The sequence below is a fragment of the Photinus pyralis genome, unplaced genomic scaffold (genome assembly GCF_008802855.1).
Source record: "Photinus pyralis isolate 1611_PpyrPB1 unplaced genomic scaffold, Ppyr1.3 Ppyr1.4_LG6, whole genome shotgun sequence".
NCBI classification, from domain to species: Eukaryota; Metazoa; Arthropoda; class Insecta; order Coleoptera; family Lampyridae; genus Photinus; species Photinus pyralis.
Genome location: NW_022170663.1, coordinates 10,583,130 through 10,600,727, shown reverse-complemented (window position 1 = coordinate 10,600,727; position 17,598 = coordinate 10,583,130). Strand labels below are relative to the sequence as shown.

The window sequence follows — 17,598 nt, the reverse complement described above, 5'->3', positions numbered from 1 at the left end:
ACTATTTCACTTAAGCCACTTCAAAAAAGCAGCACGCAGACAATAGAGTAGGCATACGTTGATCAAGGGGCAGTTCTGTCAGAGTTTGTGTTATTTGATCACAATTTTCATATCTATTTTGAGTTACTGGACTAATAAATGACTCGGTGTGTTGTAATGCAATATACAGGCTGATCCAAATTCAAGGGCCACCATGGGGATTTTGGAAACTGTCAGAGATAGGTAGGTGTTTAAATTTGGCAAAGTTGCACATTTTGATGCTTAACAAAATGACGTTTTAAAACTGAAAAAATTCCGACTACTTTCGGAGATATCCTGAAAATTTTGCTAAATCGTTTTTATTTTTTACCGAAGTTACTTAAAAAGATATTTCAAAATAAATGCCACGTTATTATATTTTTTCCCTCTACAGGATGCTATAGTTTTAAATTTGAAGTCTGACATTTCGTCTCCGGATAACCAACATCAACTTTGTTTTTTTTTGTTTTGGAAGTCATTTTTACTTTTTGAAGCATTTTTAAAGATATTTCTAAAAGTAGCCGGAATTTTATCATTTTTAAAACGGCATTTTGCTAAGTTTCAAAATACGCAGCTTTGCCAAATTTAAACCACCTACCTATCTCTTACAGTTTCCGAGATCCCCATGGTGGCCCTCGAATTTGAATCAGCCTATATAGACTACAGTTGAATTAACGAAAGGTGAGCGCTGGGTCACTAGTTTGTGAACCAATTTCAAACGAGTTCTTCATCCTCATCGCCTATGAGCGAGAAAGAGATGGTAACAATATGAAATAGTCGGAAATTGGTTCGCAAACTAGTGGCGCAGTGCTCACCTTTCGTGAATTCGTAATACAACTTTTTTTGTTAAAATTACCGGCTGCTTACCTGTGTGTTGTTTATATGCTAATATACCTACATCTTGCTGCTCCAAATTATTTGGTCAATTAACTTTATCTGGCATTTGTTCATACAGTATGAAGGTTTTTCTCCACCTACTCTTTTCCTTGGCAGTATTTCCGAGTGCAGGGCAAGCGTTTCTGCCATTAACATAAATATACCAAAATTTAGGGCATTTGTAATAAAAACATGTTCTATTTGCATTATTACAGGACTTTACTTGCTAGGCCATTCTCCAATTTGAAAGTTTGACGAAAACGTGTTAGTTTTGAAGAGAAATGTAGAAGCATTACCGCAGGACCTCAAATTCTTCTATTTTGGGCTTCGTTTATTATATTTTTGTCGCTATCGTTTATCACTAGCAAACTGACAAAGTAAAGTATTGGAAATATCGCTACTGTCTCATCATTTTAATAGTCAATTTGTACATAACGCAACTTCAAAGACAAAAGGGGTTGAGCAAGTTAGGAATGCTAATATGTTCTTTCCAACCCAGCAAACTCAGCGCAATGATCAAACGTGACACAGGGGTAACCTTTCTAATTATCGTTTGTAAGACAAGCTGGAAATCGTCATCGATATATCGCGTCCTATTTTACGGTACCCACATTTATAAAAAAAAATGGGACGAGAATAGCCGGCGAAATTTCCTATAAATAGTGCCTCGCGTCTTCTCGTCAAATTTCGACGGTCTGCGCTAAGGATGCTAAAGACGCTTAGCGTCTAAGATGACGTCGTACAAGTGATGTACCGTGATTATCGATGAAATGAATTAAACGGGCCCGGTGTCTTGTTTTTTAGTACGAAATTTATTAACATAAACTAACGCTGGGTTAACTAATACATTTTAAATTGATGATTTAATCTAAATTAATATTTAAAACACGCGTTGCATTCGATTTATTCATTCCGTTTCTTTGCGGCTGCAGTGTCTCGAGTTTTTCGTTGTGGATGTAGTGACACAAGTTTTTCGAAAATTTTACGATGAGTGGTTATAAGAAAAATTATGTAAGTATCTTTTGTTTACTTTTTTTTTAATTTTTCCCTCCTCCGTTTCCGATCTTCACAAAAAAATTCTTCTGGGGTGCCTAATAAATTCGATTTTAATATTTAAATCGGACGCATAGACGCTGGTGGATACAGTAATAGAATCAGCATATAGAATTTGGTATAAATAGTCCTATAGAAAGCATCTCATTTCACTTTTTAAAACTGTGTTGTGCCAGCGCGAGCTCAATGACTACGGAAAACCGATTGTTGGCATTTCAAAAATAGTTTCACACAACATTTTTTGTGGCATTATTTTGGGTTGACTCAATTTGAATTTAACCAGGAAACAATGATTGGTAATGGCAACACAAATAATTAAAAAAGTTTTAAAATAGAAACGAGCATAAATCTTTTTCCTATGGGAATTATAAACATTTTAATAGAATTGTATAGTGCCAAGTTTTCTTTACTTTTCTGAATCGCATAGTCGAAAAAAAACAACTACCTTTCCTCTTTTCAAACAGTTAACTTTCAGGTGAAGAAGGAAGATGCAGTTAGTAAGTGAGTTCTGAGTTACCAATGAAGCAACATAACCCTTCACACTTTGCCCACCAAAACAAATTAAAAACACGGATATTATACAACGTGGGCCTTTGAAAACTAGCAATGGCTATTTTTTTTACTTAAAAACAGATATCAAAAAAATAAAAAATACCGTTACTTTAAAAACCAGGGGGAATCCAAATGACTTATTTTAAAACTATCCCCACCACCCCCTTAAGCACAACCCATACCGACGTAAAAACCTTAAAATACAATACTCCACTTGTTATACCTCCCTGGACATAAAAAGTAGAGTGAATTCAAAAACCAAACTCGATTTTTTATTGTGCTGTAAGTATTTATGATTAATGAACAATAAATTTATAACAGTCTTAAAACGGATTGATTTATAACAGTAAAATATTATTTAGGAATCACTCACATATACACAATTTATATCAGCGCGAACTATTTATTACCTCGACGTCTATCAGGATTTCTGGAATATTCGTTACACTGCCCCTCTCTTAAAACGATTGCGTTTCGCAACACGGTTGCAGCGGTCATACAGTCCCAGGGAACTCTTGTCTCATATCGCCAACTTGATGGCGGTACTTGTACGACGACCCGCTCGTGCATCTTCTATTCTTGAATAAAAAGCAATCCTCTGTCTTATGAATCGGTCTGTGGCACAAACTGCACAGCACCATTCGTTCACATCTTGTTTGCAATTCACACCTTAACCATGGTTTTCGGCACTCCTAGATGCCCTCCTCCGTGTACATTGAAGTACCATGAAAATCAGGAGATGGGATTCGTTTCCTGTATTGGCTTGCTCCGGCTTGAAGATTGTTCTCCACTAGGACAATGCGGGTTCTCACACGTCGGCTAAAACAAGGGAGTTTTTGAAGACCGAAAACGCCGGCGCAGACAAAATTTTTGTTTTTATTGACTACTCAGGTTATAGACGTTTATTACCATCATCCTCTTCGAGATCTTCATCGTCATCAAAGTCATTCACCATACATTAAAACCACATGGTATTTGTGTCTTTATCGGGAGCAGAATATTGATTAATTTACAAATCTGAAATGTTGCCAGATTCTCACCTTCGTTATTTTCTTCTTCTTACCGTTCGTGCTATAATAGCTGCGTTGCAATGTGTGTATTTTCCTGGTGATTAACCCAAATGAAAAGCAAGTTGTTGTCAGTTGGCAAGTAGGTATCTCAAATTTCATTAAATTCGACCCTACCGATTATAAGATTTTAGCGTTTAAAAACACATTTTACTTCGATAGTAGTGACGCATTATGAAGAACTTGCAGCGAATAACGAAATAAAAATTTATTGACACTAATGCTTCTTTGTGGAAGAAGGACCAAAAAGCTGGGTCGGGAGCCCGCTAGGCGCTTTAAATTTCATTTGCGTTGTATTGCATATGCGTACAATTTCATGTAATGACATCAGGGAAAGTTACAAAAATTATAAAAGAGGAAGAGGAAGCTACGGACCAAATCGAAACTGTGAAGAAAGGAGAGGACCGAGCTAGGAACCAGAAGCTACACTAGTCTCTCAGCAAATAAATTGAACCCAGGAGCAAATACAATTAATCAAATTCATATAAAATTAGAGAACGTGATGCAGAGAGAGAGAGAGAAACAAGAAGAGAGATTTTAGAAAAAACAATATTTGAAGAATCAAAATTTAGAACAGGAATTACAGAACAGAGAAGACTTAAGCTGCGAAGGACAAGAAAAAGGCTGATATTCAAGAGAAGTTAGAATTAGCCGAGCAGAAGTTAGAACAAAATTTTAAATTACTAGCAATGGAGGCGCTTAAAAGCCTTGTGGGCTGTGGAGCAGACAAAGTTCTAGAGAAGTTAAGAGCAGCGTTTGAAATAGAAAGAATCAGCTTCAGCCAGCGGAAGCGTTGAAGATACTTATGAGGAAAAGATGATTTCAAAAAAACGAATTGAACAAGATGGGAAATTGAAAAAGAGAAAGAAATAGAAGAAAAGATAACATTATCAAATAACAAGTACAGAGCAGTAAAGTGGAATAAAGTGAAGTGAAGCGTGTATACAGTTTATTTGATATATAGTCTGTTTTTCAAATCTCATTCGGTTTTTCGCTTTTAAAAACAAGGAGGGGGTACTCTAATGGGAGCCCGCTAGCGTATTTAAATTTTTTACTTTTTAAATTTCATTTGTGTGGTATTGTGTATGTGTAAAATTGCATGTCTAGCGTTGCATACGAATAGTGAGCGCAATTTGGTTTAACGGCGCGTTTAGAATGCGTAAGTTTTGAGTAGAGATCGCAGTGAACCGTGCAGTATCGATGCCTCCGTTTTGAATATCTGAAATTCGTCCCTTTATGTTTCCAAACAAGAATTCGTTCCTTTGAAATTCCTTTAAAGAAATTGTCCTTAGCACGCTCTGTATACAGCTAATTCACCTGTCCTTGTTATGTGTGACGCATCTGCCGTCGAAGTTAGAATTAAGCCTGCATATGCGCATTCGTCGAACAACAATGGAAGAAGAATACAAGATGTCGTCATTCAACCATTAATAATGAGCGTGTCTGTTAAAAATAAGTAAGTATACTCTTTCATTCATATTTCTCTCGTAAGTATTCCAATTTCTAGGACATGTGCCGTACCGATCGCCAAATGAAGATTTTAAAATCACTTTACTTTATTTGTATTTTTAATCAATAAACACGTTAATCAAAAATGACGATACTCTTTCAACATTCCTCTTATACAAAATGAATATCGAAGCTTCATTTGGTACACGCAACATCATCCCTTGGTCAGTACGTTTCAACTTTCTCCTCATTGAAATTTATTCATAAGGAAGGATTGCGTTCAAACATTTGTTGGCTTGATGACATATCACATTTCTAAAGTTAACACCCACACATATTGCAAATTGGAACAGAAATGTGTGTAGACACAGACAGACAGGTCGCCCACTGGCAAGGAGCAATCACTAGCTACTTCTCACTTTGTTTAGATACGCGCTAAAATTTTTTTCATTCATAATCAAAGTTTCCCTTCATTCACATTTTCACATAAGCCGATTTGCCGTTCAAAGACGTATAATATAAAAACACTATTATAGCTATTTTAGCTTCATTTATCATCGTGTATAATACAGAATTACATTTTATAACAGAAGCAATTTTGAAAACTTAATTTAATGTCGGTTGTCCCCCATGAACGTAGTTCTTGCTTGTTAGCTAATGCTAATATGGTTTATTGATTCCAAGGTAATTATATTAACGCCAGCACGGTATCGTGGCACCTACACCACTGACTGTAGTGAGGTCTCTGTGCCGGAGGACCAGAGTACCCACGATGGTCATACCCCTCGATTTCCAATAAGTGATTCAAAAAATGAAGCCAGTCTCATGCTTGGAAGCAACCAAACAAAGTGTATCAATATCTCGTAATCGACAAGAAACAATCGTGTAGATTTTTTTGAATTGGCACGATTTTATGTTACTGTCACATTATAATGAAATGTTTATTGGCAAGTTATCACAATATCAGCGCCAAGGAAAACTACTTATTCTCTTCCTGTACGCACTATTTTTAATGCAGCGGAAGAATCTAACAAGCTAATTACTATACCTGGGTTCTGGGACCTGGACGCAGCAAGTAAATCAGGGCCAATGAGCGACAAAAGATTTTTTGAAATATGGAGCAAACCGCACGAAGGTTGATGAGAAAGTGACCCATTTTCTGTAGTCTAATTATGATGTGACGATTTATGGTGAGCATCCAATCAGTGCGTTACATAACAGTTTGACGTTGGGGAGTCAGATCATTTAAGGGAATTGGGTTCATATCGTCAGTTTGTTCTAAGTAACCACCCTATCTATACAACAGAAAACATTTTAGAGCTTTTGGAGACCTGGACTACATTTTCGGATCTTTAGCCTATTTGAAAAGAGCGCCAGTATTGGGCCCATTTACCACACAATTTTTTATTGTAGCAGTGGACAGATAATAAAATGATTCCATATCGTTGATGCGACATACATGATGGAAATATTGTCTGGAACACTTTATTCGAAAGAACTTTGTTCCGGACCAAATTTCCACCCTGTATAATTCGTTTGCCAACTTTACGACGAACTTTCGGTAGCGCAAACTCGCTTTAAAGTTAAACGGTAAAATTAAACCGTTGAATCCAAGGTCAAATTTAGTCGGCAAATCAAATTATATGCAATATCATGCAAATAGCATTAATTTTTAACTCACACGGTGAAAGCTACGGTAACGGACAGAACGGTGCGGCAGTCTCGGGCGCCACCAGAAGATTATCAACCCTTTCGCTTGGTCAAGATCGGCGGGACGGTCGCGGAGTTTTGGAAGTCAATCAGATGGAGAAACGGAATACTCCGGGGATCGACGGGCAGTCACTGCCGAAAATTTTTAAAAACAAAATTACGGCACACGGAAACAATAATTTCCCAAAACTTGGACGGAAGCAAAAATTATTAACGGTTGAAGTTAACGGTACGGTAGAACGGCAGAAAATACGAAAGCCTCTTTCGTAAGTACGGAAAGCGAACCGCTGGCCTTCCCAAAAAGCACGGCGAACCCGTATGATATATTCAAAATTAAAACTTTTTAATTAATTGCGCTCCCTGCTATTTTAAAAACTCTTGACTCTTGATAAATTAGCTCGCTTCCAACGACACTAAGTACAACCTAATCAGACGCCGTTTGCTGCAACAGACCTAATTAGCTCCCATTAATTATGCTTACTTAATCAGCCGAGTAAAATTTTCTGAAAGCCGACTCCCCTATAGAAAGAACGGTTCACCAGGGGTGTCAGTTTCGTGGCGAGTAGCGAATTAACCTGGGAGAAAATATTCAGGGGAGCAAATCTTCTGTAATCGAACCTTCTACAAGTCAATATAGGGCAAAATTTTTCCGTATAGAATATTATGTCATTGTGTTGGCATACATATGAGTAGTATTCTTGTTGTATAGAATTTATAAAAACGATAACTTGATCATTCGGATCGCTTGCCAGGTGCAAAGCACAAAAACGTAAAAATTTGAAAGAGATGCGTAAGAAAGATTTCAAGTGGCCCAACATGCACCTACCTACCTTTCGTTGGCGATATATATATAGAAGTGGTTTATTTATTGAATGAAAACAGACGAGATTCCGAAGGGAATGAAAACATTTAATTAATTACACAACATTTATTTGAACTAACTTAATAATAGACTAACAAAATAACCGAATAGCTAAGATAATTAACCAAATTTATTTATCCATCTGTCTATTTACAAATATTTTAACTCTCGAATAGAGTTACGTTACTTGTTAGGTACACCTCTAATCACCTAAACGGGTGCATATAAATAACGAAATATTAATAGGACCAAAATAGTGGGCCATTTGCTTTTCGACTACATAAAAAAGTCAGGGTGAAAGACCTACGTATTCTTTAAGGCTTTTTCATGCGGTCTGTCTTGTCTGTTCCTGTTCAATTTTGACGCCTGCAAATTAAGTCGTCGTCTTTAAATTCGCCCACAAATGCAAGCAAATAGAAAAGTTGGCACGCTATTTCTTCAATCCTGATAGTACAGCCAATAAACATTTTTCGTAATTAATTACATGTAAGTACGAGAATGTTGTTGACACTAGACAGTGCCCTTTTGTTCAAACTCGTACACCGCGTAATTGTCAAAAATGATTTAATAGTATTATCTTAGCACTATGGTTTTCTCTTGGGAACCAACAGGCGAAGCAAATAAATAATCTGAACCACTATTGAAGAAAGAGGGCGCATTCTTCGAATGAAATTCGGACAGTGAAATGCTCTCTTCACTTTCTAAATGAGAAACACGATTTAAAAAATTCGAAAGAGGCACTTAGTGAGTGCCAACAGAAGTAACTACTTCTTTCTCTCTCACACTCCTATACGCTTTATTCTTTTTGCCGCGTTGTATTATAGAAAAAAAACCGCGTGCTTGAGTTCGAACCCGTGTCATTGACCGTTCGAAATACCCGGGGCCGGTGCGTAAGATTCAAAACAGGGAAAAAAGGTGCCTTCTTCGTAGGCCACTTACCATTTTACATTATTCGGTCATTTCGAGAAGGAAACTTTCCAGATATCGCATCGAACTCTCACAGTTAAAAACCTTCTTTAATTAATTTTTCGGCTTCGAGTCATAAAAATGTGGGTCTAATCTTAAAATCCATCTTAGTTAAGCGCGCTACATTTGATACCATACACATGTCAAACTACTTTTGCTGCAACTTCAACTAACCAACGGTAATTATACATACCTAATTGACCGGACTATAATTCCAAAATTCGCAAGTCCAGTCACTCCCCATGGTTACCCGGAATTCTGGGGTCAAAAGAAATGTATCTAATCTATTTACGCTACATGGCCCTACTCGCTTCGATCCACGTTTTAAATTAGCATTGCGAAACCAAAATCGGTTAATAATTAAGAAACGGCACGGAAATCACAAAACACGAACGCGTCGGGGAAGTATAGCATCTCGTTGATATCGTAGATGGCTGAAACTCCGAGCAGGTTATCTGGGCGACGAAAAAAATGGTGTAGAATCGTGTCGACTCTTCCCCAAGTATAGCCTTGTATAATCCAGAACTTGTCGAGGGTGTCTACGATGATACGGGTTCCATTTCCGGACTTCCCACGGCTCGGATGTTCACGTGCTTCTGCAAGATGATCTCGAGATTTCGGGCATCTCGTCTACGCAGGTCCGAGGAATTCTTGCGACTGTATCGTCTTCCGCCGGTGCTTATCTCTAGGTCTTTCTTGAGTGAGTGGTGGTAGCAGGTTGATACAAGTGGTGGATGTTTTTCCGTCTTGGGTTGTCGGTGATGGATTTGATAATGAGGTGACGGCTGCCTCCATGTGGCTGCCCTGAGAGACATCGTGCTCCAAGAAGAGTTTTCATTACGCATAGAGATTTTGGCAATATTTTATGCATTATGCAATATTGATGCGTGTGCGACAAAAATGGTGAAATAATTTAATAGTCGACATACCTACACCCACTTTTTACGCACAAAAACTAATTGCAGGAAGCTCGGCCGTACCGACAGATTTATACGATTTAAAATTATAATTAGGTAAATTCCACAGAAGACGAAATTAACGTCGGAAACAGAGTGGTAAACAGGAAATTTGCCATTAAATTAAAGCCCCAATACACTTTCGGTTTAATATTAGTTATAATATTTACTGCTTTGACGATTTGAATAGGTAAATATTAAGACAGGTAGCGTCTCTAGGTGCTTTTGCATTCAATTTTTTTTCTTATTGGGACTGCTATGCTCCCAGGAGTTAAAAATAACCGGAATGCCTGAATTACTTAGACGTAAGAGGTAAATGTACTTGACAGGTTTATAAGCTTCCGTTTGAATTAAGAAATTTTACGTATGGTCGTATAAATTTCGTCAGCATTTTAAATTTTAATAGGTACATTACTCGTGAGTACAGTTTTCAATATAAATTACAAATTGCGGCCGATAGTACGAAGGAATTTTAACGATTTTCTTTTACAACCCATCAGCGTGGTCGTATCAATCAAGACGTTTTCTGAATGAACTCTGACAACTCGCGACGCGTGTAGTTTTTTCAAAGTACAGTGGGCCAGAAGAAACCGTTTTTCCAAATAAACCTAGGCCCCAAAAGGTGGATTTTATTTTGATACACTTCTTAAAGGTCCAGTTTTAAAATGGTATTTCAGGTTGAAACAATACAATCTATCTACAAAGGTTTGTTGCCCTTTATATTTGGTATTTGTGGCAGATTTTAAAGTTACGCTGGATCGCCCTTTATTTCACGACGTATTTCGTATTGATTTGTTGAGGAACTATTTCAATAACTATGAGGAATTCGGAATTTTAAATTCTTCAGAGATTCTCTCGAGCTTGAGATCCTCAGAGATAGTTTTTGATGTATTTTTGGGAGATTTTTAAGCCGTTGATCGTGTTCGAGACCATTCGCAAACAAACTTTCTTCAAATTTTAGTTCTTTGTAGGTTAAAAACTTCCACTATTATTCGTAGTTACCGTAATAGTAATTCGTCTTTAGTCGCCTTTAGAAGTTCAAGTTAAGTACGATTTCCCATGTAAACAAAAATTCCGATAGCAACTCACGTTTGATTGCATAGTATCAGAGACTTGCTATAACTAGACTGCGCTTAACGTATCTAAGGTGTTGTCGACACAGTATGCAACACACAATGCACCGCGGGGCAAAAATCGCAGAGATGATGTGCAATATAATGAAATAAGCTGTTATTTTAGATGTTCCGTTCATTAATCATTCTCGTGATTAGCTCGAGTTAGTGAACAGATAAATTTCTGTTGAGAATAAACCAATAAACTTAGGTTAACTCGTTCCTATCAACATGTACTCTGCCGATAAATTTTTAAATAATATGCTGATTTTCAACGGATAAAAGTTTAAAGGGCCAATGGATCAGAGCCATTCGAAGAGAAAAATTTATTCCTACCATAGTGCATGAATGGATGAATGAAGCCGATTTTAGAAAGGTACCGACGAAGGTGTTAAACAATAATGCAATACCGAGCGTTTTCGACTTTCCCATTCACTTAAAATAACGTAGAACTATTATTCGACATCCTTTACCAGCAAGACAACGGCAATACCTATTTGCCTATTAGGTATAGACGTAACTAAGTACTTACTGGTACTAAGTATATTTCAGGTTTTGTTACAAGAAAAATAGCTAAGTCTGTTAAATGTTCCATATGTGCAGATGCGATATTCGCATCAGAGAGTCATTCAAAGCTTTTAACTAGAAAAAATCGTGGAGGATTGTTGCACGTATCAAGCGATGCATTAAAAATTTGCCAAATTGCTGAAAATGTGTTCAGGTTTTACATTCAATCCACACCACACCGCGTTGTAAACAAAATGGTTATCAGCAGTCTAAGAAAAATAAATAACAGTTACCAATAAATTCGATTAAAACAGTTAACAGCTACATATATGTTATCTTTTTTGCTACTAAAATTTATAATAAACATGGCTAAAGCAAGTTGCAGAACGTACGTCTGCCCCGCGATGAACAGTTGGTTGCCTATCCTATCTTGATAACAGGCGTTTATAGTAAAATCTACGTTACGCGCGGTCTAGTTATAACAAGTCTCTGCATAGTATAACGTGTTTGTTCGAGAACTTTCGAGAATACTCGGAAGCGTTCGAGATGTTTCAAGAGAGATGGGTGTTTGCTATATAAGCAATTTGAATCGCGTTTCAGTAAGTTTCAATTTCAACACCGAAGTAGTAAATAGTTCGCGCTGTTATAAATTGTGTGTATGTGAGTGGTAATTAATATTTTAACTGTTATAAATCAAGTCATTATAAGACTGTTATAAATTTATTGTTAATTAATGTAAATAAATATCCCACGTAATTCATTTTATGTTACAGAATAATTGACTTTTAATTTTAAACGTGAAAGTAATACGGTACTGTTTTACGACTAAATCAAAAAGTTGTTTATCCAATAAATCTATGCAGATATATTGGCATGAATCCAAGGTATTGTCTTTTGTATGAAGCACCAAACATTACTCAGAATTTTGGTTGAAAAACTCTAAATATTTGTTTTAGTGTGTTTAGTGCGTTTATATTCTACACTTTAATCCAATGATTTTCACAAAGTTCATGAGTCTAAGGAGTACAAAATGCGTCATATTGGTTTATTGTTACCGTCTGTTTTTAAATTGGGCTGTTTATAAAATAAAGCTTAGAGTTTTGTGTCAACAATAAAACCTAGTACCTATTGAAAACAGCATTTTGATACCTGTTTCCTAAGCAGAGATATGGCGGAAATGCGCAAAATTAAGGTGTAGAGATAGATGTTTAAAGACAATGAATCATCCTCTTCACAAAGAAAATCGAAATCGGTCCATTAGGGGGCTAAGAAGGATTTTCTTGTAATTTCCTATCTGACATGTTATCTTTCACTTCAATCAATAAGTGCAATGTTGGTGTACACGACATACCTACCAATGGTTTATAGTCGTTTTAGGAGTGCACGCTCCGGCACTGCCGATGGTATACCTACAGTTGGCAATTATGTCAAAATGAAAGACGTTTCGCGCCACTTTCAAATATTGATTGCAGTTGGTAGGAACTGGATGGTACAAATAGGAGTCCTGCGTCGTACTATATTACGGTCTGTTATGTGTCGGGACACAAACGGGAAAGGAATTGAATACCCTACGATAAAAATGAAATTTATTACGCAAAAAGCTTGGTTCCGTACAGCAAACCAAGACAGGCAAAAAATGGAAATGAAACCATCAGCAAGCTAGTATCCCTTTTGTGGGGCATAACACACAGTGTCACAGATACAAGATCACTACGACAACAAAATGCAAAAGAGCAATACAAAAATCATCTGAAATTGTACAGGCTGGTTCAAATTCGTGACTCACCATTGGGATCTCCATAACGGTGAGATATAGTGTAGGTTAAATGGGTGAAAAGTTGCCCCTTTACGTGACTAAAAAAGTGCATTTGAAATTTTTGAAAAATCTTTGAAAATAACTGAGATATCAGTGAAAAACTGAAAATGCGTCAAGTCAAGAGTCAAATGTCAAACGGCACTTTTTTTCGGAGAATCTGAATCTGTCATCAGAATTTCCATAACACGCTAGGTGGAAGCTACAGGCTACTACTTCCTTATTTCTTATGGACACCATATTGGATTTTTACGGAATGATGGCCGTTTGCACCGACAAATTTAAGCGGTGCTTAGCTTAAGCATCGCTTAAAATCCATGGCAACCATTGTCTCAATAATCGTTGCCATGGATTTTAAGCTATGCTTAAGCTAAGCACCGCTTATATTTGTCGGTGCAAACGGCCATGAGAGAGACGACAAAAAAAAAGAATTATAACACACTATACATTTACATAAATTTACAAAGAAAATTTGCAAATCAAATATTTTACATTCATTTTTCAACAAAACATCCACGGGTAACTAGATCTTACTTAATCGACCTGAAATGAATTTAATTTTTATCGTTTCTCTCTCATTTCGTAAAATCCAATATGGCGTCCATGAAAAATAAGAAAGTGGCAGCACATCTAGCGTGATACGAAAATTCTGATATTCGGATTTCCGAAAAAGTGCTAACGGGAACCGTCCATTTCTGACAGTTTATAAGCTAGGCCCTAAGGAAATTGAACACGTCGGAAAAAAATAATAACGAATATGGTGAGTTTCGGTTTTTGCGAATATCTTCGGAACTGATCGGAATTTCCGAATTTTTAGAACATCATTTTACGAAGTCTTAAAATCTTTTTTTTAATTTAACCGACCATGTATCTCTTAAAACTGCGTGCTACAAAAAATTACTGCACGCAACCAGGCTGCGATCGAAACATGTGTGTTCACCCTTGCTGCAGTTCAAGTTGCGCAGTTTTAAATGTAGCTGTGTCTGGTAGCTGGTGCTTGATGGTTTCCGATTTCCCCATGCTGTTCATTCTTATCTTGGACGCACTATACAGGGTGGGCCATTAGTGTGGGTCGAAGATTGTGGGTTTATTAACGCGCATACTTAAAATTCATTGTGGGGTAATGTTGAAGGACCCTTCAGGCTACAACCTAAAAATATTTTCAACGAAATTGCAATTTCTATACAGGATGATTTATATCAAAGTTGCATTTTTTTTAATGGAATCCTCTGTATATTATTACATATGTATTTGGATTCCTTGGTCAATTTTAGTGTGACTTTATGTATTACACATGATATGTAAAATGAGTCGTTTAGCCGCAATTTGTCGTTTTTTAAAAAAGTAGATGTCCAGTAAAAATTAAATTGTTTTGTTGGGGGTAAATGTTTTATCATTTGAGTTGGTGTTCTTAATTTTTAACGGCCTACTGATTTAAAATGGCAAAAAGGCTCAATTATTAGAAATTGTTGAATTACAAAAAATAGGTAAGAGATACATACGACATAAAATAAAATAGAGGTAATAAAATTTTACATTTCATGCAATAAAAAAAACTTCGTAGTTCTATTTAAAAAAATCAAGTTACCTCTGATTGAAATTTTGAAAATTGACGGAGTGACTTCTTCACATAAAAAAGTTTAACTTTACCTCTTCAGCGTATGTTAGTACATTTCATGATTTATAGTGACACTGCAACGTCACGGATTTCTAAGTTTTATGATAACTGCGATTTTCAATTTTTACTGGACATCTACTTTTTGAAAAAACGACGAATTGCGGCTAAACTGCTCATTTTTGGTATCATGTGTAATACATAAAGCCATACTAAAATTGACCAAGGAATCGAAATATGTAATAATATACAGGGGGTTCCATTTAAAAAATGCAACTTTGATATAAATCACCCTGTATAACAATTGCAATTTCGGTGAAAATATTTTTAGGTTGTAGCCTTAAGAGTCCTTCAACATTCCCCCATAATGAATTTTAAATATGCGCGTTAATAAACCCACAATCGTCCACCCACACACTACTGGCCCACTCTGTATACCTTTACCTTTAAATAGCGTATCCAAGGAAATAAAAGTACAATAAATTTTTAAATACCTTAATGTCTATGGAAAATTCAACTCTCCATCCCCAAAAAACATAATGACCCGTTACACCGGGTGTCTCTGGTGATCGAAATACGCTTACCCAGCTTCCTGTTTTCTCTAAGGATGTATTGACAAATCCCATAGAATTATAAAAAAATGTGTTAGTCCTGCAATTTCTGGATTTCTGTATTCAAAGAGGCCTATAATGCTAATAAAAATCTCTGACCCCAAACAAGCTCCCGTGACAACGGCTCGTCTTGGTGCTTTGGGGAAATGCATTAAAATAGGTATCTAATATAAATGCTGCAATTTGCGAAAATTTACAAAAACAAATTTGGTTGAAAACAAACCATTCCTTCCGAAATAAAAATAACAAATGTAGAATTTTTCTAATAAAATTTATGTTATTGCCGCATAATCACACAAACACGTTATAAAAGTTCAAGCGGCGGCACCCTGGAGATTTCACTTTCATATTTTTTTAATACCTTGGCATCTAATTAACTTAAAAAATTGTTATGGATCCTTTTAAAGTAGCACTAAAGCGTGCAATTTATATACGCAATCAAGTAAATATGTATATGAAAGTAAAACATTTATATAGTTGCGATTACGGCGAATTTGTATAAAGACAGTAATCCCACAATTAATTTTTATGTTTGTTTCTAATATTTCGCTTCCTAATTGCATTGAATTGGAACTGACACGAAAATAACTAAATGGTAACGATGTACTTATTAGTAATTTACAGCAACCAATTTATATTATTTTTAGGTCATCTTTAATGTTTTTGCTACTTAGTTTAATTTGTTTTCATATTAATGCGTTTTATTGTAATTATCTACTACCACTTCATAAAAAATTAGGACAGCTTTTCGTTTCGATAGTACCACATTATCTGGCTATAATCCCATCGTGTTGAATACGTAATCGCTGTACGTGTTCTCACGTAAAAATATTACTATTCACCACGTTAATCGACAGAAAATGAAACTGCATTAACGAAATAAAAGCGTATTATTTGTACGATTACTGTGAAAATGTTTTAAAATGTTTGGATTTACGTGTCGTTGTGTTCCAGACAATCGCCCAACTCAAAATTTAAAATAAAAATTCTCATACAGCTCCCCTGAATGTTAGGACCTACGTTGACACGCGGATCTTCTTAAATTCCAAAAAAACAAAATCAAACTTGGCCTAGGAACATGACGAAACGCTTCTTCTATTAAACCGGCCTTAAACATGGTAAAACAAACTTTCTTTTCTTACAGCGGAGACGCACCTCGGCTTAAAATAATGGCAAAAACGCTTCTTCAACGGACTGCAACTCGGTCTCGAACTTTGGCAAACGGCGTCTAACTTAGTGAAAAACTTTTTTCTAAAACGACCACAATTCGGTCTCGAAACTGGCAGAAAAATTCTTTAGTACTTTACTTACACCTAAAATCTCCTCATCGATAGGTGTTTCTATTCCATAGACGCACATAAGGGATATAACAACATAAAAGCTATACGTATTCATTTCTTACTTCAAAGTATTTTCTTCATAGCTGACCTTCAGTCAACATATTTTATACATAATGAATTCCTAGTACCTTCTCCAGTTTCAAATCTACACACTTCTGAGCGATAAACACATTTTTAATCTAACGAAAGGGCTAATATTACTGACATTAAATTCAAAATTTTAATCAATGAATCTTTGGATTCGATTCTTATCAATGAATACAATACAAAATCTGTTTCATGTAAATATATTTCATGGGTCGATTCCTTTAGGAATATTAAAATTACTTCGAACAAGACTTTTGCAAATTCCTAAAAATAACAGTTATTGGAGTGGGTACCAATTGATCTTATTTCTCCTTGGAGAATGTTGCTCTAGAAATATGCAGTTGATTCCATGATAAATGCAAAACAAAAATGTCCCTGCGAAGCCGGTTTTAACGTCACTCAACTTTGAAGAACCTGCTTTTAACCAGCCGTTACTGATAGCTAGCGGTATGAACTTCTTTGTTTATCATAAGTTTTAATATCACTTTATTTACTCGCGGTTTGGTTTTAAAAGCACTAAAGCTTTTTTCCGACTCGAATATGTTCCTTCGCGTGAATTTTATTACTCGTAAATAAACGATCTTATTACGAATGAGGCTGCTTCGTCCTGGAATTTACTGTAATTCGTCTATTCGCACACATAAAATTGCAGGTAACTCACAATTCGTCGCGAGCCCGAACTTACTTAAACTTTTCTCTTCCTTTCGGAGTTCTCGGTACTTATTATATTTTTTCCCGAAGTTAAACTGTTAATTCTTCAGTACTGCTCTGATAAATTTCACTCATTAAATTTCGACCGCAAATTTTCACTTAGGCGAAATAAAATTTCTCGTACACAAAATGGTACGCGCCTGCCTTTACAACTTTTCTAAGAATTCAATTTCAACCCACTGAGAACTTATAATGAATGTTCAACGATAGAAAAATTCACGCTCAAACAGTGTACGTGATCGCTCGCGAATTATTCTTCGAATCTAATTTTTAACCCATCTAAATGGTGCATT

General features: G+C 36.1%; 1 protein-coding gene across 1 annotated transcript in view; it reads left to right on the top strand.

The window, feature by feature from the left end:
- Positions 1-1,642: 1,642 nt before the first annotated feature.
- The window catches only part of LOC116173669 (micronuclear linker histone polyprotein-like), a 79,016-nt gene continuing 63,060 nt past the window's right edge, over positions 1,643-17,598 (top strand). The window contains exon 1 of the mRNA XM_031491305.1: positions 1,643-1,905. Within this exon, the coding sequence (XP_031347165.1) occupies positions 1,882-1,905 (24 nt within the window). The 5' untranslated portion in view covers positions 1,643-1,881. The remainder of the gene's footprint in view (positions 1,906-17,598) is intronic.